This window comes from Prionailurus bengalensis, chromosome B1 (genome assembly GCF_016509475.1).
Source record: "Prionailurus bengalensis isolate Pbe53 chromosome B1, Fcat_Pben_1.1_paternal_pri, whole genome shotgun sequence".
Lineage (NCBI taxonomy): Eukaryota > Metazoa > Chordata > Mammalia > Carnivora > Felidae > Prionailurus > Prionailurus bengalensis.
Window position 1 is genome coordinate 43,759,875 of NC_057344.1, and position 25,876 is coordinate 43,785,750.

Sequence of the window (25,876 nt, forward strand, 5' to 3'; positions counted from 1 at the left end):
GGAAGAATAAATACTGTTAAAATGTCAACACTACCCAAAGCCATCTACACATTCAATGCAGTCCCAATCAAAATTGCGCCAGCATTCTTCTCGAAGCTAGAACAAGAAATCCTAAAATTTGTATGGAACCACAAAAGACCCCGAATAGCCAAAGTAATATTGAAGAAGAAGACCAAAGCGGGAAGCATCACAATCCCAGACTTAAGCCTCTACTACAAAGCTGTAATCATCAAGATAGCATGGTACTGGCACAAAAACAGACACTATCATAGACTCCAGAATAGAATAGAGACTCCAGAATTGGACCCATAAATGTATGGCCAACTAATCTTTGACAAAGCAGGAAAGAATATCCAATGGAGAAAAGACAGTCTCTTTTACAAATGGTGCTGGGAGAATTGGACAGCAACATGCAGAAGGATGAAACCAGACTACTTTCTTACACCACTCACAAAGATAAACTCAAATTGGATGAAGGACCTAAATGTGAGACAGGAAACCATCAAAACCCTAGAGGAGAAAGCAGGAAAAAACCTCTCTGACCTCAGCCGCAGCAATTTCTTACTCGACACATCTCCAAAGGCAAGGGAATTTAAAGCAAAAATGAACTATTGGGACCTCATGAAGATATAAAAAGCTTTTGCACTGCAAAGAAAACAATCAACAAAACTAAAAGGCAACCAACGGAATGAGAAAAAAGATATTTGCAAATGACATATCAGATAAAGGGCTAGTATCCAAAATCTATAAAGAACTCACCAAACTCCACACCCAAAAGACAAAAAAATCCAGTGAAGAAATGGGCAGGGGACATGAATAGACACTTTTCTAAAGAAGACATCCAGATGGCCAACCGGCACACGAAAAGATGCTCAACATCACTCCTCATCAGGGAAATACAAATCAAAACCACACTGAGATACCACCTCACACCAGTCAGAGTGGCTAAAATGAACAAATCAGGAGACTATAGATGTTTGGAGAGGATGTGGAGAAACAGGAATCCTCTTACACTGTTGGTGGGAATGCAAACTGGTGCAGCCACTCTGGAAAACAGTGTGGAGGTTTCTCAAAAAATTAAAAATAGATCTACCCTATGACCCAGGAGTAGCACTGCTAGGAATTTACCCAAGGGATACAGGAATGCTGATGCCTAGGGGCACTTGTACCCCAATGTTTATAGCAGCACTTTCAACAATAGCCAAATTATGGAAAGAGCCTAAATGTCCATCAACTGATGAATGGATAAAGAAATTATGGTTTATATACACAATGGAATACTACATGGCATTGAGAAAGAATGAAATATGCCCTTCTGTAGCAACGTGGATGGAACTGGAGAGTGTCATGCTAAGTGAAATAAGTCATACAGAGAAAGACAGATACCATATGTTTTTACTCTTATGTGGATTCTGAGAAACTCAACAGAAGACCAGGGGGGAGGGAAAGGGGGGGCGTGGAAGTTACAGAGAGGGAAGGCGGCAAACCATAAGAGACTCTTAAATACTGAGAACAATCTGAGGGTTGATGGGGGGTGGGGGGAGGGGAAAGTGGGTGATGGACATTGAGGAGGGCACCTGTTGGGATGAGCACTGGGTATTATATGGAAACCAATTTGACATTAAATTATATATATATAAAAATGTGATTTAAATAAATAAATAAAGTAAAAAATAAGAATACCTTACTATTTTAATGGTGCTGTGTAAATCACTCTATGTCTAGTAAAAAAAACTTAAATAAAAATAACTAATAACTTATTAATGGATGCACAATATAAAAAGATGCTAAGTATGACACAATAGTTTAAAATATGAGAAGTAAAAGTGTAGTGCTTGTGTATGCAGTTGAAGGTAAGTTATTATCAGCTTAAAATAGACTGTTATATCTACAAAATGTTTTACATAAGCCTCACACTAACCACAAAAGAAGAAACATAGTAGAACACACAAAAGAATTAAAGCATACTCTATAAATAAATAAATAAATAAATCATGAAAGAAGATAGTAAGAAAGGAAAACAGGAACAAAGAACTAAAAACAGTCAACAAACAATGAAATGGCAATGAGTCCTTAGCTATCAATAATTACTTTAAATAGAAATGAACTAAAGTCCCATATCAAAAGACACAAAGTGGCTGAATAGACTTAAAAATATATACATATCCAACAATATGCTGCCTAAAAGAGGCTCACTTATAGTGTTAAGGACACACAGGTTGAAAGTGAAGGGTCAGAAAAACATTCTATGCCAATGGTAACCAAAAGAGCAGGAACGGCTATATTTATATCACATATAATAGACTTAGTCAGAATTGGTTGCAAGAGACAAAGAAGGCCATGAAATGGGGATAAAGGAGACAATTCATCGATGTAATAATTTTAAGTATTCATGTACCTTCCACTGGAGCATTTAAATATTTAAACCAAATAGTGACAAAAGTGAAGGGAGAAACAGACAGTAATACAATACTAGTAGTAGACTTCAATACCCCACTTTCAACATTGGATAGGTCATCCAGACAGAAATTTCTTTTTATTTATTTTGAGAGAAAGCATGCGTGAATACGTGAGCAGCTGGGGAGGGCAGGCAGAGAGGAAGAGAATCCCAAGCAGGCTCCACACTCTCAGTGCACAGCCAACACAGGGGCTCAATCTCACAAACCGTGAGATCGTGACCTCAGCCAAAATCAAGAGATGAATGCTTAGCCAACTGAGCCACCCAGGTGCCCCCAGACAGAAATTTAATAAGGAAACAGCGGATCTAAAGAACTTTATAGACCAAAATGGATCTAACAGACATAAACAGAACAGCCATGCAACAGCAGCAGAATACATACTCTTCTGAGGCACACACAGAACATCTACAGGATACAATTTATGTTGGGTCACAAAGTAAGACAACATATTTAAGAAGACTGAAATCATATCTAGTATCTTTTCCAATCACAATGGTTTGAAACTAGAAATTAGTAACAGGAGGAATGTGTAAAATTCACAAAAAATGTGGAAAGTAAACAACACACTCCTGAACAACCAATCCTGTCATTTGCAACAACATGCATGGACCTTGGGGACATTATTCTAAGTGAAGAAAGTCTGACAAAGACAGACAAATACCATATGATCTCACATATATGTGGAGTCTTTAAAAAAAAGGGGGGGGGGTGAAGCCTCACTCATAGGAAAAATGGAGAGATGTTGATCCAATAGTAAAAATCTCCAGTTAAAAGATGAGTAAGTTCTGGGTATCTAATAGTCAGCCTGATGATTGTAGTTAACAATATTATACACTTGAAAGTTACCAAGAGAGTAAATCTTAAATATTGTACCACCAAAAAAAAAAAAAAGAAAAAAAAATTATATTTATGGGAGGTTATAGAAGTGTTAACTAACCTTACTGTGGTAGTCATTTCACAATATATACATGTATCAAATCATCACACTGTACACCTTAAACATATAGCATATTAAATGTTAATTATATCTCAATAAGATGGGGCAAGGGAGGGACGGGGAGCCAAAAGGGAGAAGCAAAGACCGTAGAAACATTATTTGAGATTCTGGGTTCCAAAGCTCTTTATTTGATTCTTTGGTTTAAATCAATTAATCCTGTTATACTTTAATTCAATATTATCTGAGTTTTTTGTGGGACTTAAGAGTACTGACTACAATCTACAGAGTAAAAGTTCATAAATTCAAAAAACATCAAAAGTAGACAGTTTCAGAAACACAAAAGTAAATTCACCAACACATAGAATCCGGGAATATATCTGAAGAAAAATTTAATGTTACTAGTGTGTGCTCCAGGAATGCAAAAATAATTTAATGTTAGGGAATTTATTGATATAACCCAGCACATATCAATAGGTCAAAGGTAAATAATGATTTTTTTTAATGTTTTTATTTATTTATTTTTGAGAGAGAGAGATAGAGAGCACAAGTTGGGGAACAGCGGAGAGAGAGAAGGACACAGAAAATCCAAAGAAGGCTCCAGGCTCTAAGCTGTCAGCACAGAGCCCGACACAGGGCTCAAACTCACAAACTGCAAGATCATGACCTGAGCTGAAGTCAGACGCTCAACCAACTGAGCCACCCAGGTGTTCCAAATGATTATCTTAATAGTATCTAATATTTTTTAAATATTTAATATTTTAATGTCAAAGAACTACTTATAAAATGTAAAATCTACTGTTTATTTTTATTCTTATTCAATAGGATGAAAAGGATACTGCATTAAGTGAAAAATACCATGTACCCCAAGCGATTAGCCAAAATCATACATAACCTTGAAAGGCTAAACGCATTCCCACTCACGTCAGGGTCAAGACAAAGATGCACAGTATCACTATTTACAATTATTCTGGAAGTGCTATCATTGCAATTACACAAGAAAATAAATCCAAACTGTAAATATGAGAAAGGAAACCAACTTTTTATCATTTGCAGATGATGACTTTTTCTTAGAAAATTCTAATATAATTGACAATAGAAATAGGTAACACTAAGTGTATGCCTGGTAACAAAATAAACATATACAAATGAATTTTTTTCTGAATATCAATAATACCCAGTCAAAAATACAAACAAAATAGCTTTTCTTGTCAGTAAAAACCAATTAGAAATTGAAATATAACAAAACAGAAAATATAACAGGAGAAAACGGGCCTATTCATAATAACAATAAAAATCTACCCAATAATAAAATTAACAAAAAACATAAAGACCTTTATTAGTAAATCTTTAAAAGAAGACCCCTCAAAAATGGACACACATACCATGTTCTACTTTGAGAAGACTCAATAATGTAATGATGTCACTTTTCCCCATTATAAGTTTATAAATTTAATGCCATCCCAACCAAAATTCTAAAGCATTTTTTAGTTTTTTAGATTTTAATTTTTTTTGCACCTCAACAAACATTATCTTAAGTTCAACTGGAATTATAAGCAAATAAAAATAGCAAGAGAACTAGGAAAAAAGAATGGGAGGGTATTTGCATGACCAGATAAGAAAAATACATTATAAAACCAATAAAAACTAAATCAAGGCAGTACTGACACATGAGTAGTTAGACCTATCAACGGACATGAAGAGGGAAAAAAAACAAAAATTAAGCCCTAGAATATATAAAAATTTAATCGGTAATTTAAATAAAATTTCAAATTAAAGGAAAGAGATTATAAATGAGGTTAAGGCAAATGATAAGCCATTCTGAAAAAAAAAATGGCATTAGAACTCAGCATACAGTAATGAATAAATGATAAAAGAGAAAAAAAGAATGCCAACCTCATAATATATACACTCAACATTCCCCTGGATTAAAGAGGTATTAAATAAAAAACAAAATCTACTACAAAATACAAGAGAATAATGATCTGATATACTGATAAAGGTCTTATAAAAACATGTAAGTAAAGTTAGAAACCATAAAGGAAAAGAATAACAGCTTTAAATACATAAAAATGCAAACACAGCAAAACAAAAAAAACAAAAAAAACTAAAAACAAAAGAAAGAAGAGGCAAGAAGTAAGCTGGGCAAAAACATCATATATGTATATTTATATATTATACTTGTTACATATGACGTAAATTAATTAAGGTTCTTTAAAATCAGTAAGAAATCAAATTCAAAATCAGTAAGAAAACAGGCCAATTTTTAAGTGTATAAAGAACATCAACATGGCAAATCACAGAAGAAGGAATAAATATATAGAGACAAAAAAATTCAACATCACTAATAATTAAGAAAAAAGTAAAATAAAAAGGAAACCACCAACGAAAGCTTGAAAATGATAGCTAATCTTGACTATGGTGTGAAGAATTAAAACATTTCCCACTAAAAACTGGTTGGAAGGTAAACTATTAAAGCTTTTTCTAAAGAGAATCAGGCATGGGCACCTGGGTGGCTCAGTTGGTTAAGCATCCAACTCCTGATTTCGACTCAGGTCATGATCTCACGGTTCATGAGTTTGAGCCCAGCACTGGGCTCCACGTGCTGATAGTGCGGAGCCTGGTCGGGATTCTCTTTCTCCCTCTCTCTTTGCTCCTCACCCACTCATGCTGCTCTCTCTCTCTCTCTCTCAAAATAAATAAATAAACTTAAAAAAGTAAAAGAGAAATCATGCAAAACTCTAAAACCTTAAAAAGTATGCACAACCCATTATAGTAGTTTCACCTCAGAAAACAATCATAATATTCTGAAATTTTTATTTATAAAGCCATTTACCTCAGCATTGTTTATAGTAACTACAGCAATCGAGTTTTTATAGTGGCAACAACAGGCACAAAAATATAAGGGTCTTTTTGTAGGAAAGGAGGAACAGAACTGGAACTGAAAACTCAGTACACAATGACTGAAGTAACTAGCAAGTCCACCCGTCTTTTTTATGGTCACCTTATCAGTCACTTGTGTTCTCTCTCTCTTCCCCCTCCTCTACTCTCCTTTAAGTTGGTTTCTTCAATTTGCCCAACACTCCTGCTCCCCCATATCTTTTCTATATGACTGAAGTTTGCCATAACCATTCTAGCCCTGCTCTTGCTTCATAGCATCACTGAAGAATTCTTACAGTTTCTGCCCTATTCTTAATAGTATTTCTTAATTATATAGTCCCCCCAAAAGGAATTTGTCCTAGCTCATCTTATCATATAGAAACCAATGGTAGTGAGTCAGGAGCTGGCTGACTCTTGACTCATATCTGATCCAAACAGCAGAGAGCATGGGGGGACAAGCATTATGACATTTCTAGTACTACACATTCTAGTCTAGAGACACACAATCATACACACACACACACACACACACACACACACACACACTCACAATCCTGGCAATCACCTAAATGTCCCAATAATAGCAGACTGCTAATAAATTATAGCACCATTGATAATGGAAAGAAATATGCACAGTATACTGCAACACAGACTAGTGGTTATAATATATGACTGCCAGTGAAATCTGGATAGTAGAATAACAGCCATTCTTAATTTTGTATTTTCCAAAATCTCTACCAAAAAAACATTAGATTTCTTTTATAAATAAGAAAAGAATAACCACTTACTTTGTATAATGCTTTTCATATTTTTTTAATTTTAAATTATAAATAGAAAACATTCTGATTACCTTTCCATCATCACATCTTGTACCCTCGTTCACCATCCCAGGATCTGGAACATCCGATCCTAGCTGGAAATCCACACCCCAACATTTGGTGCCTCTACTGGGAGTCTGAATTATAGCAGGCACAATTCCAAATACAGGCATGTCTTGTACATTCTCACACTGAAGCTTTCCACACAAAGCATTCCTGTAAGATAGAGATATAATGCAAACATAAAATGCACCCCCTGTAGATACAAAATAAAAATTATATATTTGGACACATAAAGGTTTTTTTTCTTTTTTACTTAAAGAAAGTTTACTGATAGTTAGCTGAAGGGAGTCTCAACAGAGAAAGCATATAAGAGCAAAGGCACCTAAGCAGGTCTCTTCAAATATGGCAGAGATAACTGGATGCTAGGATGAAATCAGTAGGTGTACCAGGTGGTGTTCGTGCTCCATCTCTCCCCACACCTACTCTCTCTTTACTATCAGTTTAGGGCTCAAACACGTCTAACTAAATAGTTGTTTATAAATATAATTTTATAAATGCTTTTCCATAGAAAATAATAGAACTATACCAAAATTCGGTTGTGACTTCTTACAGAGTTGCTATAAGGAGAAACTTAGATTCTGTACTATAAAATAACTAAGAAAAGACTCCACCCTTCATGGCTTGGGCTAAGCTAACTCTTAGTTACTTAATTTAAGACTCAATTCATTAACTCATTAATTCACTAATTCAATTCACTGATTCAATATTACAACTTTATGAAGGGTTATCTGACTACAATTCCTATCACCAAGGCTGTGTTAGCTAAATGCCCTTCCTATATCCTTCCATTACACACTAAATACCACTAATATCAACTCTTAAGATGCTATATTGAAATTTTCTACCTGATTGCCTTGTGATCCAAGAATCTACCCTATACTAGAATCTCCTTTATGTTATCACTGCCAAGTCAATATAGGATATTGTTTTCCTCTAATTCACCAATTCCTCTAATTAATCACCCCCTAAAAATTCCCAGTCTAGCTTTCATAAAACTATTTTATTTCTTGAGCTAAAATTTATATCCTTATAACTTTTCCTCATTGGTCCCAGACCTTCCACATGAGATCACACAGCTAATAGCAAATGTCTTTTCCTTCTTCCACATGGCAGCTATTTTAGGACAATTATCACATAGTTCCTAAATACTTATTCACCAGAGCAATATCTTATAATCATTTCTCATGGAACAAGGAAGCTCCCCTCTAAATATGTTCCAGGTTCTCTCATTGCCTCTTGAAGCACAGTGCTCAGAGCAGGGCATGAAATTTCAGTTATAGCCTGATAAGCAAATAACATAACAGAGCTCACACTTCCTATATTCTAGATACTGTACTACTATTAGGCCCATGATTACAGTAGCTTTTATGGTAACTACATTACATTATAGATGCCCTTGAACTGATCACTAGCTAAAATTCCTATTTACTTTTTGCATATATTGTTAAGTCTCCTCTTTCCTCCATCCTGCACTTAAGGGTTAGTAATTTTGTCTCATTTACATTTATTCTTATGTCACCATTTATTCCCTAGTTAACCTGAATAAAGTGTTTAAACTTTCTGAGCTTCAGTTCCTTCATCTGAAAAACAAGAGATAAATAATAATGTCTATCTCACATAGTTGGTTGAAATTAGATATGAAAACCTCTAAAACATGGGGCGCCTGGGTGGCTCAGTCAGTTGAGAGTCTGATTCTTGATTTCAGCTCAAATAATGATCCCAGGGTTGTGGGATCAAGCCCCACGTCAGGCTCCATGCTGAGCCTGTAACCTACTTGGGATTCTCTGTCTCTCTCCTTCCATTTCTCTCTCTCTCTCTCTCTCTCTCTCTCTCTCTCTCTCTCTAAAATAAAGAATAATTTTTTAAAAAAGAAAACCTCCAGAACAAAGTGTAGCATAAAGCAGACCTTAGTTAACATCTGTTGGACCTACCAAAATTCAACCTGTGATGATATACTCAGTGTTTCATGTGTAGTCTTGGTGACATGTTAAAAGTAAAAGGAAAATACTCTTAATGTATAAAAAGCCATAGGACACCTAGATGGCTTAATTGATTAAGTGCCCGAATTCAGCTCAAGTCATGATCTTACAGTTCATGAGTTCAAGCCCCACACGAGGCTCTCTACTGTCAGCATGGAGCCTGCTTTTTATTCTCCGTCTCCCTCTCTCTCTGCCCCTCCCCTGCTCACTCACTCTCAAAAATAAAAATAATTTTTTTTAAAAATTAAATATATATATATATATATATATATATATATATATATATATAAAGCTGTTACAAATCAGTAAGAAAAAAATCCACTTCCACAGAAAAAATTAGCAAAGATACAAAAAAGGCAATTCACAAAATAAGGAATACAAACAGCCAACAAAGCTAAGAGGTGTTCATGGTTATATTATAAAATAAAATTCTATCACAAGCCTCAATAGAATAATTGCTTCAGGCAAGGATCATCAATGCATATTAAAACTGTGAAGCAAAACATTGGTGGGAGCAAGTTCCAGGCTCAGCATGGAGCCTGACATGGGGGTTGGGGGCTTGACCACTAATAAAAAGACAACCCAGAATTATGTGCCTCCTTGACATCATGCGCCACTTACGAAGTATTCTTCCCTAAAATGTTTAACCTGAATCTAATTACGACTTTAGATTTAACTTCTGATTTATAGAAAATTTAGGGATAGAGACACATATAAAGCAACACTGAGAAGAAACTATCAAACAAATCCAGATCACGGGCCATACTAAAAGAACTGGCCCAGTTATTTCCCTCAGATCACTGTCATCAAAAAGAAAAAAAATTAATGAAGAAGACTACATATTTTATATTAAAAGTGACATAAGTGGCATGACAACTAAATGTGATGCATGATCCTTGACGGAATCCTGATGTGGCAAAAAAACAGCTATGAAACACAACTTGAGGACAGTTGGAGAAACTTTAATATTGACCAGGTATTACATGATATTAGGAAATTATTAATTTTGGTAGGTATGACATTGGTATTGTGAATGACCTTATCTGTCAGAGATGAATACTAAAGAATTTAGGAATGAAGTATCATAATGCCTATAATTTATTTAAAAGTGGTTCAGCCAAGTCTAGACAAAGGAAATATGATAGAATACCAACAATGTTTTTAATCTAGAATATATGGGTTTCATCATACTTCTACTCCTTCTGTATATTTGAAATACTCCTTCTACTCCTCTGTATTCCTTCTGCTCCTCTGTATATTTGAATTTTTTTGTTTAAAAAGTTTTTAAAAGATGACACCATCTATGTACTGAAAGAGAAGAGAGCTCTTTCGGTGAAATGCAACAATACAATCTGCACAACAGTGTCTGCAGTATGCACAACAGGAAGCGGGGAGGGGGGAGGAGTAAGACTGTACTGGCAGAAAGACGCTGCAAAGACATACCAAAAACTAACAGAAATAGGTACCTGCGGGTAGGGTGGGAAGAAAGAAAAAGAGTAAGAGTGGAAGCCACATTTTTCTAGATCTCTTTAAACATCTTTTGAACAACAACAAAAAATCTTAAATAATTATTTACAAATTCATTTAAAATAAAAATGAGGGGCGCCTGGGTGGCTCAGGCATTTAAGCATCTGACTCTTGATTTCAGCTCAGGTCATGATCTCCCAGTTCATGAGATCAAGCCCTGTGTCAGGCTCTGAGTTCAAAGTGTAGAGCCTACTTGGGATTCTGTCTCTTTTCCCTCTCTCTTATGTGTGCTCCCCCCACTTATATGTGCTCACACTTTCTCTCTCAAAATAAATAAACATTTTTTAAAAACGGGGGCACCTGAGTGGCTCAGTGGGTTAAGCATCCAACTCTTGATTTTGGCTCAGGTCACGATCTCCAGGTCGTGGGACTTGAGCCCCACATCAGGTTCTGCACTGAGTGTGGAGACTGCTTAAGATCGCTCTCGCTCTCTCTCTCTCTCTCTCTCCCCCCCCAACCCTCTGCTCCTGTCCCCATTCACGCTCTCTCTCTCTCTAAAATTAAAAAAAAACAAAAAAAGAAACATCTATTTGATATAACAAATTGGAAAAGTCCAGCTAACCCTAGAACATTACATGTTTGAACTGCACAGGTCCACTTAACACATGGATTTTTTACAGTGCAGTCCTGCAAATGTATTTTCTCTTCCTTACAATTTTCTTAATAACATTGTCTCTAGCTTACTTTATTGTAACAACACAGCATATAATACATATAACATTCAATCAACTATTTTTTTGTTATTGGTAAGGCTTTTGATCAATAGTAGGCTATTGTAATTAAGTTTTAGGGGAGTCAAAAGTTATAAGTGAATTTGTGACTATGTGGGAAGTCAGCATCTCTAACCCCGATGTTGTTCAAAGGTCAACTATAATTTTTAAGATAACACTCTGGCATTGGTGAGGGGGTAGGAAAGCATAAATCAGTTAAATGTTTTGAAGATCAATTTGGAAGTATCTATGAGGAGCCTTAAAACTTATCCATATTTTTTGAGAAAACCTATTAAGGAAACAATCAGAGAAATAAACAAATACTTCAGCTGTATATATCACAACCTTATTTAAAATAGCAAACTACGGGGTGCCTGGATGGCTCAGTCAGTTAATCGTCCGACTGTGACTCAGGTTATGATCTCATAGTTCATGAGTTCAAACCCCGATTCAGGCTCTGTGTTTGCAGCTCAGACCCTGGAGCCTGCTTCAGATTCTGTGTCTCCCTCTCTCTCGGCCCCTCTCCGACTTGCACTCTGTCCTCTCTCTCTTTCAAATATAAACATTAAAAAATATAATAATAAAGTAAAATAAAATAGCAAACTACTAGAAACAACTTGAATTTCTAAAATAAGGAAATGATTAAAAGAAGCTGAATACATCCTATAAACTCTCTTAATATAGTGGAAAGTAAACTGAATTTATAAAATAGTACAAATCATACTTTGCAATTTTGTTTATACATACAGATGTGGGGCTCTGAGTACACATACATATGTGTACATACATGTATGATGCACAAATGTATGCTTATGAATGTATATACACACATACAAAAAGGAAATACAACAAAAATGTGAGGGAGTATCTCTGAATGGCAGGACCACAGGGTTCACTTTCTTTAGATTCTTCTAGATTTTATACATTTTCTGTGATGAGGATGATTACAAAGCAATGATGAAAATGATGAGTCTTGCAATGAATCGGATATTCTTCTTAGTACTAGCATCCATCAACACATTTGGTCTTCAAAACAACTGGAAGTAGGTACCATTATTATCCTCATTTTATAGAAAAATGAGGCACAGAAGAAAAAGAAAAGGAAAGCAATGTGTCCAAAGTCTCAGAGATCTTAAGCAGTTGAAGCAGTATTCAAACCCGAAGAGTCTGACTTCAGATATGCATTCCTAATGGCTATATTAATGCTATATTACTATTATAAAATGTTTTTCAAATCAGCTACCCAGTAATTTATAGATTTCCTAAGTGTAGTTTCTATAATTTCATTAAGATACTCATAAGATCATGGAAACAGAACCAGGCTAAAGACAAAGATCAGACACGTCTAGCAAGCTCTCTCCAAGTCTGCATTGATCCACTTACCCCAAAGTTTCACCTCAGTTCATTTAATCAGTTACACTAATTACCCACCCATCAGCTGTATCATCTGTTCCTACATTCATTCAACAAATATTTAATAGGCACTTATCACGTGCCAAACACATAAGATAAAATGTGTCACTTCACTTTAGTTTACCAATGAAGGGTGATCACCAAACAGTCACATAAACAAATGAAACTGCAACAAATGCTAAACAAGAATATTGCAAAGATAAAGAAGAAAATTTGGTAATAATTAAAGGGCCAATTCGTCAAGGAGACATAACAATCCTAAATGTGGATGCACCTAATAACATAAGCATTTACTGATTCAAAAGACACACAACAAAACAATGTATAGAACTAAAAAGAGAAACAGACAACTTTATAATCATAGCTGGAGATTTTAACCCACTTCTCTCAGAAATTGAAGGACTAGGGGGTGCCTAGGTGGCTCAGTCAGTTGAGCATCTGGCTTTGGCTCAGGTCATGATCTCACAGTTTATGAGTTCGAGCCCCACATCGGGCTCTATGCTGACAGCTCAGAACCTGGAGCCTGTTTCAAATTTTGTGTGTGTCTCTCTCTCTGTTCCTCCCCTGCTCATGCTCTGTCTCTCTCTCTCTCTCAAAAATAAATAAACAGTAAAAAAAAAATTTTTTTTTAATTGAAGGACAAACCTAAAACGCACACATGCAACGCAAAGATATTGGAAGCTTGAATAAGACTGTTAACATTTATAGAATAACACAACCCAATAACTATAGAATGCACTTTTTTTCCAATTGTACATGGACGTTCACCAAAAGAGACCACATGCTGGGCAATAATTCACATCTCAATAAACTGCAAAGAACTAAAGTTATACAGAGTATGTTCTCATTGGAATTAAACTAGAAATCAAACACGTAACCAGAATACTCCCAAATATCTATAAATTAAGCAACACACTTTTAATAACTCAGGAGTCACAGGAGAAATCACAATATGAATTTAAAAAAAAATTAATGATATGAACAATAAGGAAAACACATCAAATTCAACAAAAAAAAAGCATCCAATTTCTTAACCAGTTCGTCCTTCGTCCAACATTCAAGTTCTTACTTTTCTCATTTTAATTTAGACAAATTATGGAAACCAAGATGGGTCCAGTCTCCCCAAAATGCAGGACAGACCCTCCTGTGTCTTTTCTAAACACCAGAAAAGAATCATGAAAATTCTATGCCTAGAACTGGTTTTGTATTTATTCTTCTTTTTACCTGGAAAATTATCCTCTATCTTATTTGAAGATATTGTCATTTTTATTTTATTTGAGAGACAGAGCGTGTGCAAGTGGGGGAGAGAGGTTGAGGGAGAGAATCTTAAGCAGGCTCCACACACAGCACAGAACCCAACACGGGGCTAGATCCCACGACCCTGGGCTCATGACTGAGCCACCCAGGTGCCCCAGATCATATCATTTTTAAATGATTGTTCTTACTAGGACAGTGGTTTGGGCAGAAACCAAAAGAATTTAGAATTTAAATACACTAAAAATGGGGCGCCTGGGTGGCGCAGTCGGTTAAGCCTCCGACTTCAGCCAGGTCACGATCTCGCGGTCCTGAGTTCGAGCCCCGCGTCGGGCTCTGGGCTGATGGCTCAGAGCCTGGAGCCTATTTCTGATTCTGTGTCTCCCTCTCTCTGCCCCTCCCCTGTTCATGCTCTGTCTCTCTCTGTCCCAAAAAAATAAATAAATGTTGAAAAAAAAAATTTTTTTTTTAAATAATAAATAAATAAATACACTAAAAATGTATTAATAATAATAGTATGACTTCCCCAGAAAAAGTGCTATGTAAACAGAAGAGAACGTATATCTACAACTACTTTTAAAACTATATAAGATAAATATCAAAAGTTACATTCCTATCTCCTTTTGAAACGCTTTCTTGTTTTTCTTATCTTCCTTCCATCTACTCTGTTTTATATAATCAAGAAATAATTAGAACAAAATAAATTGGCTAACATTAAGGGGGAAAAGCACACAGCTGTAAGAACACCTTACAAGAGGGCTCTCTGGCTCTGTTAAGAAAGGTGAGGAAGGGGCGCCTGGGTGGTGCAGTTGGTTAAGCGTCCGACTTCAGCCAGGTCACGATCTCGCGGTCCGGGAGTTCGAGCCCCGCGTCAGGCTCTGGGCTGATGGCTCAGAGCCTGGAGCCTGTTTCTGATTCTGTGTCTCCCTCTCTCTCTGCCCCTCCCCCGTTCATGCTCTGTCTCTCTCTGTCCGAAAAATAAATAAACGTTGAAAAAAAAATTTTTTTTTAAATAAAAAAAAGAAAGGTGAGGAAGTCTTTAAAACTGAGATCTGGAGGAGCTGACGGCATGCCAGGCAGAAGGAATAGTGTGTGCAAAGGCCCTGTGGCAGAAGGCCACATGTAAGCCAGCATACATGGTGTCTCCAGTATTTAATGGCTGAGTAGAGAAAGATGAGCCTACAAATAAACACACTAAAGGAGCAACCAGAAACACAGAAAAGAATACTAGAAAAACATCCCACACAAAAGCGAAGGAAAGAGGTTTCTTCAAGGAAAAAACAGTCAACATACTTGAATGACACCAAAAGGTCAAGTAGCATGAAGACCTAACAATGTCTGATGGATTTAGCGACATGGAGATTGGCTGCTGTTATTTCTTCTTAGCAAACATTGTTTCCGTACAGTTACTTAGACTAATTGGCAAAGTAGGAGCAAAGAGAAGAGATGCTCAGTAATATAGAATAATTCCAATTATATAAAATATCAGTGTGTGTATGTACAGAAACAAAAAAGAGGAAGAAATACAATGAAATTAGTAAATATATATGGACTGATATTATGGATGACTTTTTTTCATTTGTAATTTTTTAATAATTATTAACTTTTACAATAAGCAAATGTTGTAGAAACAAAAAAAAAAGGTTTTAATTTGTCACTTTAAAATTATATAGAGCAAGAAGAAAATAACAACATCCAGAATGAATTTTGAAGGTATCTACACATTAATCCGTGCCATCTTTTAATGAAAAAAAGAAGAGGAAGAGTGTTTATTTGAGGTTCTTACTGTAGAATAAGGAAAAACAAAGATTCTAAAATCCATTAGATTTTAGACAGTTAACATCAAAAGGGATGAATTATTTTACTAGTTCTTTTCAGAGAGTCTCGCTGAAGTCTTATGTTTTAAAACTTGAAAAGTTAAAAAAAAATAAAAATAAAAAAAATAAAACTTGAAAAGTTAATTTGAAAAGTTCAGTATTTAAGGGAGAGAAAGCCAGCAGTCGCAAGATGACGGGTCTTAAAATCATTCACATTCCTTTATAACCTCACCTCCACTTACCCAGTGGCACACTTCTTGTACTCATTGCCAGAGAAACCACAATTGCCAAATCTGTCACCTTTAGAATTCACATCAATGAAACAATCTCTTGGGGCAGCCTTGGCTTCTGTAACATTAAAAAAAAAAAAAAAAAAAAAAAAAAAGGTATGGCAATTTAATTCATAAATAAAAAGTATATTCCCTATGACAATCCATATACCTTGATGAACTGCCTCAACACCTTCTAGAAAGTGTCAAGCCTCACAGATAAAACATTTTTGTTCTACTTTTATACTTAACAACAAAATGTAAAAATAAAGCTTACATTGTACCTGAAAGTTAGCCTGGGCTCAAACACTAAGACCCTACAAGAAATATCATTAAAAAGATGAAATTATAAATAAATGAAAAAGCATGCATAGTATGCTAGTGTTCTCAGCATATTCCTTTTTCCCGCTCTCAAATATGTCTCTAATACATCATTAGACTTTAGATCAGGCTGGGAAGGGTTGGTGAAGACATTGCCAGCTATTGTTATTGGGTTTTTAATTTACCATATATAAAATGCTGAATTTAGATGCTCTACTAACAAGAAGGATTGTCAAACAGCCATGACAGCTGACAAAGTGGCAATCCATTTTTGTTTTCTCATATTGTATATATGTATTATCACTTCATGTTCAATTCGCCCACTAATTACACATTCCTAAATAAATTTTATTTGTAAATATTTTTAAGTCAAAATGTCAGTACTTTCTATTGAATAAAGGAATTCACTGGCCTATCTTACGCACCTAATGTTTAGATGGTTTCGTTTAAAAGAAAATGGATGCGAGGCGAAAGAAGTTGGATCAAGCAACGTGAAAAGGGAACAGAGAATAATACCTGAATGGGGCAAACAGCACATGGCAGGATCCCTAATAGGGCCCTTCTAGGGAACAAAAGGAGCTCTAAAACTTCCAGATAATCTCCAAAGAGAAAAACAACTGATGGTGCCTGGGTGGCTCAGTCAGTTAAGCACCTGACTTTGGCTCAGGTCATGATCTTGCGGTTCCCAAGTTCAAGCCCCGCGTCGGGCTGTGCTAACAGCTCAGAGCCTGGAGCCTGCTTCAGATTCTGTGTCTCTATTCGCTCCTCGGCCGTTTGGCTAAGATCAAGTGCAGATTCTGTGTCTCGCTCTCTCTCTGCCACTCCTCCACTCTCACTCTGTATCTCTCTCTCTTTCAAAAATAAACAATTAAAAAAAGAGAGAAAAAAACAACTGCAGTTTGTAGTCCTAGACTTTTCCACAGGCCTCTATGAAGGTAATATCTTTGCTACGTAATAGTATTTACCTCATCAAAATGTATCTGTAATTATTTTTTTAGACTGCAATAACTTGCTATTTTTACAAAATGTATCGAGTTGACAGATCTCTACTACTCTAGCCTATGATCTAGCATAAATACGTTCCATTTAATTTTTAGTTGTCTCTCCTCAATCCCTATCTGACCCACCATAAAATAAGGTGTACAACAGACAGACACTAGAGACAGCAGGAGTCTGGTCAAAGTCAACATCTCTACCTTCAGAGAAATCCAGCACAGTACTCATGACTGATCTTCTTAACTGAGAAGAAACAAAAATAAAAATAGAAAATTTGGGGGGCGCCTGGGTGGCTCAGTCGGTTAAGCGGCTGACTTCGGCTCAGGTCATGATCTCGTGGTCCGTGAGTTCGAGCCCCGCATCAGGCTCTGTGCTGACAGCTCAGAGCCTGGAGCCTGTTTCGGATTCTGTGTCTCCCTCTCTCTGACCCTCCTCCGTTCATGCTCTGTCTCTGTCTGTCTCAAAAATAAATAAATGTTAAAAAAAAAAAAATTTATAAAAAAAAAATAGAAAATTTGGGTCTCCATTCGTTTTCTATCCTTTCTTTTCCTTTCCTTTCCTTTCTCTCCCTCCCTTGCTTTCCTTCCTTTCCTCATTAAATATGTATCAATCCCCTACTAAGTGTCCCACATCCTGGTAAATAATGGATTTAGTTTACCAGTACCTCTCTGAAGAGAAACAGAACAGCTCCTATTATTAAGTCTCTGTTTTCTCAAAGACAAGCCTCAATCAACATAGGGTGCTCACTTATTTCATTCTCTTGAATGCAATGTTGTTGCTGTTCCTACTGACTCAGGACAGAAATGGAAGAAGATGGGAAAACAAGAATCCAGTATGATCCTGGCATAAACACATCACTGCCAATTATCAAACAAAGAAATCTGCCTAGTTGTGCTGAAAGCACCCATTTCCTTGGGAACCTCAATCACTTTAACTTAAGGAAGGAAACATAAGAGGCAATACAACATACACTATCACTGCAGGAATACTGCTAACATCATTGTGTAATTAAAATAAAGCTGACTAAAAATTAGTAACACGGGGCACCTGGGTGGCTCAGTCAGTTAAGCGTCTGACTTCAGCTCAGGTCATGATCTCACAGCTTGTGGGTTCGAGCCCCGCATCAGGCTCTGTGCTGACAGCTCGGAGCCTGGAGCCTGCTTCAGATTTTCTGTCTCCCTCTCTCTCTCCCCCTCCCCGGCTCATGCTCTGTTTCTCTCTCTCTCTCTCAAAAATAAATGAACATTAAAAAAAAAATTTTTTTTTCATTAACAACACAAGAAACAACAGGTGTTGGTGAGGATGTGAAGAAAGGGGAACATTATTTCATTGTTGGTGGGAGTGCAAACTGGTACAGCCACTCTGGAAAACAGTATGGAGGTTTCTCAAAAAGTTAAAAACAGAACCACCCTACAACCCAGCAAGCACTACTAGGTGTTTATCCAAATACAAAAATACAGATTTTTTTAATACAAAAATACAGATTAAAGGGGTACATGCACCCTGATGTATAGCAGCGTTATCAACAATAGCCAAAATATGCAAAGATCCCAAATGTCAATCGACTGATGAATGGATAAAGAAGATGTGGTGTGTGTGTGTGTGTGTATATACATATACATATGTGTACATATGTGTAAATACATACATATGTATATACAACACATGTTACACACATGTATACATACATACACACATGTATACATACATACATAACACATACATACACTGGAATATTAGCCATCAAAAAGAATGAAATCTTGCCATCTGCAACAATGTGGATGGAGCTAGAGTGCATTATAAGTGAAATAAGCCAGTCAGAGAAAGACAAGTACCATATGATTTCACTCATATGTGGAATTTAAGAAACAAAACAGATGAGCATATGGGAAGGGAAAAAAAAAAAAGGAAAGAAAAAGAAAGAGGGAAACAAACCATTAAGAGACTCTTAACAAGAGAGAACAAACTGAGGGTTGATGGAGGCAGGTGGGTAGGAGATGGGCTAAATGGGTGATAGGTATTAAGGAGGGCACTTGTTATGATGAGCACTGGGTGTTATATGTAAGTGATGAATTACTGAATTCTACTCCTGAAACCAATACTGCACTGTATGTTATGTAACTAGAATTTAAATAAAAATTTGAAAAGAAAAATATAAATAAAAGAGAGAATGGTTTCTAACCCAACAACAATAAAAGTAATAATAAAGCTGACTACCCGTGGTGCCATGCCTCAGTGTAAACTTGCCATGGTTTTTCACCAGAACTACTACATAGCAGCTACTTGATATCATTTTTGCATAATGAACAGCAAAGTCAAAGGAGCAATTAGAAAAGTCTGACTTGTACAGACCTATGGCATTAGTTAGTTGATCACGGTGTTCCTAGAAATAAAAAGAGAGGAAGCCCACCAGCAAATTCTTACTACATCTCTACAAGCAGAAAAGTTCGAGGTCAAATGAACAAAAGACTAACCTGAATCAAAAAAATCATGGGCCCTCAACTGATTCTCAGACCTGAGCCATATTTTTAGACCCAGAACCCCTTAAATGAAGGAGAGGTAGAACCCTGATATGCTGCCAAAAATTTTTGCTGTCAATCTTTCTCCCATCCATCCCCAACAGGACCTAAGGCCTTTTACCAGGGTAACTGAACATTGCAGAAAAGTAATCAGACCTCTCAGAGACTACGAGACACTATCTCCGAACTGGCATTGCTTCCAGGAGATCCAAAACATCATGGTGGCCTACCAGTCAGAGTAGGGAGCTATGGAGGTCAGGTGGTCAATGGAGTTTCAGCTCAGGTTGTCCTCACAGTGGGCCCAGTGCATCCCTGAACCCATTCTGTGGCTATTTCCCCAGTTCCAGAATGCATGACTGGAACAGACATAATCAACAGCTAGCAGAATCCCTACACTGGCTCCCTGACCTGTGGAGTCAGGGCTATTATGGTGGGAAAGGCCAAGCGGAAGCCACTAGAACACCCACTACCTAGGAAAACAGTAAACCAAAAGTAATACCACAATCCAGAAGGCACTGCAGAGATCAATACCACCATTAAGGACTAGAAAGATAAAGATATTCCAATTCAGCTAAGCTATTTGGCCCGTGCAGAAGACAGACAGAACTTGGAGAACAACAGTGGACTGTCATAAGCTTAAACAGTTGGTAAGTGTAATTGCTGCTGTAGCCACTGAGGTTTTACTGCTTGAGTAAATTCATATATCTCCCGGCATCTGGTATGCAGCTATTGAACAGGCAGATACTATTTTCTCCACACTGGTCAATAAGGATGACCAGAAGCAGTTTGCTTTCAGCTGGCACTGTCCTCTCTCAAGGGTATAGCAACTCTTCAGCCCTACATCATAATTTAGTTTGCAGGGATCTTAACTGCCTTTCCCTTCTACAAGATTATCAAAAGATATGTCCTCATGGGAAAAACACATGAAGATATTTGTGTCCCATGTGAACACTCACCAAAAAGTGACCTCAGCAGAGGAGAATTTTAATAGTCAAATGAATAGGATGACCTATTCTTTGGATACCAGTCAACCTGTCTTCCCTATCATCCCTGTCATCTCCCAAAGGGGACAAGAGCAAGGGGCCATAGTGACAGGGATGGAGATTATACATAAGCTAAACAACATGCACTTCCACTCATCAAAAACAACTGGGCTATGGCCACTATTGGGTGCCCAATCTGCCAACAGCAGAGACCAATTCTGAGTCCTCAATATGGCAGCCAGCCTCCTGGTTGTAGGTTTATGACACTGGACCTTTTCCATCATGGAAGAATAAGAATTTTATTCTTATTGGAATAGTCACTTAATTAGACAAGGACTGCTTTGCCTGGATGGAATTCTTCTGCCCAAACTACCATCCACGGATTGACAGACTGTCTTTAACCACCATCATGGTATAGCACATAGATTTGCTTCTCATCAAAGAACTCACCTCACAGCAAATGAAATGTGGCAAGAGGTACAGGCTCATGGAATTCTCTGGTCTTACCACATTTCCTACCATCCAGAAGTTGTTAGTTTGACAGAATAATGGAAGGCCTTTTGAAGACTCTGTTACAGCACCAACTAGGTAGCAATGCCTTATAGGAAGGGGCAAAGTTCTCCAGAGGGTTGTGTATGTTCTGAATCACTATCCAATATATGGTGCTGTTTCTACCATAGCCAGGATTCACGGGTCCAGGAATCATGAGGCAGAAGTAAAAGTGCCACTGCTATTTCTCCTAGTGACCCTCTGGCAAAATTTTTGCTTCCTCTTCCCACAACCTTCCTCTGGCTTAGGGTCTTAATTCCAAAGAGAGGAGTGCTTCCATCAGAAGACACAATAATGATTCCGCTGAGAGCTGGAATTAAAGACCACCAGCTAGCCATTTTACACTCCTCATGCCTCTGAATGGACAGGCAATGAAAGGAGTCACTGCGCTGGCTATGGGGACTGATCTTGACAACCACGGGGAACTGCTATTGCACAATGGAGGGGAGGAAGAGTATGTGTGTAATACAGGAGAGCCCCGAAGGTGCCTCTTAGTATTACTGTGCCCTGTGATTAAGGTCAACGGAAAACTACAGCAACTCAATCCAGGCTGGACTACAAACGGCCCAGAGCCCTCAAGAATGAAGGTTTGGGTCACTCCACAGGTAAAAAGCCACAACCAACTGAGGTGCTTGCTGAAGACAAAGGGTATGTGGAATGGATAATGAAGAAGGTTGTTAAAACTACCAGCTGTGACCACATGATCAGTTACAGAAACTAGGACTTTAATGGCCATATATATTTCTTCCTTTTTGTTATTAATATATTTGTGATTATATATAGATCAGAGGTTCCCACAACTCCCTTCCTAGGTTTGATTAACCTGCTAGAGCAGCTCACAGAACTCAGGGAGGCATTTGATTTACTAGATTACTGATTTATTATAAAAGGATATAACTCAGGAAAAGCCAGATGGAAGAGATCCATAGGGCGAGGTATGGGGAAAGGGGCTAGAAGCTTCTATTCCCTCTCTAAGTGCAACACTTTCCGAGAATATACACCTACCTCTTCACCAAGCTGGAAGCTCTCAGAACCCTATCCTTTTGGGTTGTTATAGAGGCTCATTACATAGGTAGGATTAATTAAATCATAGGCCATTAGTGATTAACTCATCCTCTAGCCACTCTCCCTCCACAGAGGTGGGGAACTTAAAGTTCCAACCCTCTAACCCTGTGGTTGGTTCCCTGGGCAACCAGTTCCCATCCTTGAGTTACCTCTGAGCTTTCCAAAAGTCACTTTGTTAACATATCAAGAGACACACTTCTAGCTCTCAAAACTTAGGAAATTCCAAGGGTTTTAGGAGTTTGAGGCCAGGAAAGGAATGAAGATCAAGTATAGTTTTCTAATTATAAATCACAGTATCACAAGAGTCCTCGATGCTTTAACTAAAATCATACTTAATCCATATTAAAAGGATGGAGAATGCAAAAAGACCATGAATATGATGGGAGTTGACAAGGGTTGAAAGAATTCTAAATTCTCATCTTCAGTAGTGAGAAATTAGTAGTTAATGCCTAGAATGTAAAAATTAAAAAGTAGCATTACCAAGAGATTATCTAAAGACCTGGAACAAGTAACAAAATAATCAGCTAGAAAAGGTGAAAAGTGGTTGCTCCAAGGGATGGGGATTTTAGGTGGGAGCACGCTTTTTCATAAAACCTCATAAAAAAATTGGCTCTTTAATCTATGTGTACGTGTAACTTTGACAAAAATGAAAATTTGAAATAGAGAAAACAGGAAAAACTTTTAAACATCTGAAATATCTATCAGTGAGGGAATGGATTCCATTTATATAATGGAGTACTCTAATGCACTAAAATCTAAATGCATCAACATATTGATATTGTAATCAAACGTATCAAAAACATTTTCAGTGAGCAATGAAAGTAGCAGCCCATATGTACATCCCCTTATTATTTATATGAAATTATTAAAACTAGAACATGATACTAAGTAAATGTATATTTACTTATTTTGTTTATATACATAGAATAGAAAGGTGATAAAAAGGAGAGGGAGTAAAAGCAAAAATCACCAACTGAATTTCTACATATCAAATTCATGATCAGCACTACTTATGGAGAAGGAAGGAGGGAGATAGGACAGGGGAGAGAAAACAAGAGAACTTCACTTTTATCAATAATGTTTTCTTTCCATTTTTAAAAACGGACGCAAATAAAAGAATAAAATAAAGGCCATCGATTATAATTAAAATGTCTTACTTGAGCCAAAGATGACTTGGCACTGAGCATCGTAATACTGGCATACGCCATTGTAGCAATAGGCTTTGTTACTCTGGCAAGCATAGCCATTCTGAATAAAAACGTCTGGCTGACAGAACTGAGATGAACCATTGCAATATTCTGGAACATCACATTCATTAGTTTTTTCCTCGGCATAAAGTACCTCCTGGAAGGAACTAGGGTAATAAGATACAAATTAAACAGGAATATCAAGACAATCCCCACAAAGTGATCAAATTTGAAGCCACAATATTTATGTCTATAAAACATCTAGCAACAACAAAAGATTAGATAACCCAATAGAAGTACGAACAAAGGCCAGTAACAGGCAACCCATAAAAGTCATGAAATATGGAAAATGAAAAAATGTAACTTTACCGATAGCCAAAAGAAATACAAATTAAATAAAACTTTAAAAGCACTTTACACCTATCAGACTAACCAGTATTGGACTCACCAATGATGTCACAGCACATATTTGATTACATTGTTGGTAGAACTATAGACCAATGTATTTGTGGAAGGTACATAAAATGTGTGCCACAATTTTTAACATACATACTCTGTCCCAGCAATTCCACTTATAGACAAAAATTAGAAGCAACCTAAACATCCATTAGTTGACTAAAGAAATTATGTAATCGCCACATAAAACAGCACTAACTATACAACCATGTAGAACTAATTATACGAATAGATAAAATCTACGGTATGCTACTGAAAAAAGCAGGTAGTAATAATAAATGTATCTGTGTTCACACACATACACTCACACATATACACATGCATTCACTTTTGTATAGGAAAAAGTACTTAAGTTAACAAATTATCAACAATGGCTACCTGAGGAAGGTAAAATGATACTGCCTTTTACTCTGTACTTTCTATATTTGCTATTTGTGAATTATTTATAAAAAACATAGATTACTCTTAAAATCAGAAAAAAGTTTCTACTTAGAAAAAAGTCTCGTGAGACTGCTTGTTATAAAAAGAATGTAATTCAAAACTGCAAACAAGTGGCATAAAATTTTTCATAGAATCATGTAATAAAAATGGTGCTCTCTTACAGATCAGAAAAAAAAATTTTTTTACATATGCATGTTTTGCTTTCTTCTACTTTTTTTTCCAAATAGGGAGGAACTCCTTACCCAACAGTCTTTACAACAGTCACCGTATGCACATTCAGCAAATGATTTAAGTTTACAAGTACTTCCTTCACAACAAGGGTCCGATTCACACTCCTGTGAAGAGTAAATGACTATCAATAAAGAAAGGACTTACTGTCATCAATATTCATTAACAAAAGTCTTATCTTAAAGTCTAAAATCTTTCTAACCAAGCTACAGCAATGATTCTCTGGAAAATCACTTACTATCCTTCTGAAGTTTTCATAACTCTTTGGCTACAACTATTTAAAGCTCAACATATTTCAAAGGAATGAAATCATACAGAGTATGTGTCTGTGTCTTCTGGGACTGGGAGAACAAGATACCACAGACTGGTGGCTTCAACAACAGAAACTTAATATCTCACAGTTCTGCAGGCTAGATGTCCAAAGTCAAAGTTCCTGCCAATTCGGTTTCTGGTGAGGAAATTCTTCCTAGCTTGCAGAGAGCTGCCTTCTCTAACATGGCCTCTCTTCAGTGTGCATGTTCTGAGAGAAAGAGAGCGAGAGAACGTGCAAGCAAGCTCTCAGATGTCTCTTTATAAAAACACTAACTCAGGGTGCCTGGGTGGCTCGGTTGAGTACCCATCTCTTGGTTTCAACTCAGGTCATAATCTTACAATTCATGAGTTCAAGCCTAGCACCGGGCTTGCTGCTGTCAACGCAGAGCCCACTTCAGATCTTCTGTTCCCCTCTCTCTGCCCCTCCCCTGCTCGCTGGCTTACTCTCTCTCTCTCAAAAATAAATAAACATTTAAAAAAAAAAAAAAAAGCACTAACCCTGTCAGATCAGGACCCCCTCCTTCTGATCTCATTTAACTTTAATTACTTACCTAAAGCCCCATCTCCAGACACAGCTACCCTGGTGGGTAGGGCTTCAACATATGAATTTGGGGGAGGAGGTTACAAACATTTAGTCCTAACAGTCTGTGTAATCATCACCGAAAATTAAGCATCCGTGAATGCATTTCTCTTCAT

General features: G+C 36.9%; 1 protein-coding gene across 1 annotated transcript in view; it reads right to left on the reverse strand.

Annotated features, from left to right (window-relative positions):
• The window catches only part of ADAM9 (ADAM metallopeptidase domain 9), a 145,732-nt gene that overhangs the window by 44,034 nt on the left and 75,822 nt on the right, over nt 1–25,876 (reverse strand). Inside the window, 5 exon segments of the mRNA XM_043563717.1 lie at nt 7,124–7,307; nt 16,097–16,202; nt 23,714–23,879; nt 23,881–23,910; nt 24,883–24,975. Of these exon segments, the coding sequence (XP_043419652.1) occupies nt 7,124–7,307; nt 16,097–16,202; nt 23,714–23,879; nt 23,881–23,910; nt 24,883–24,975 (579 nt within the window).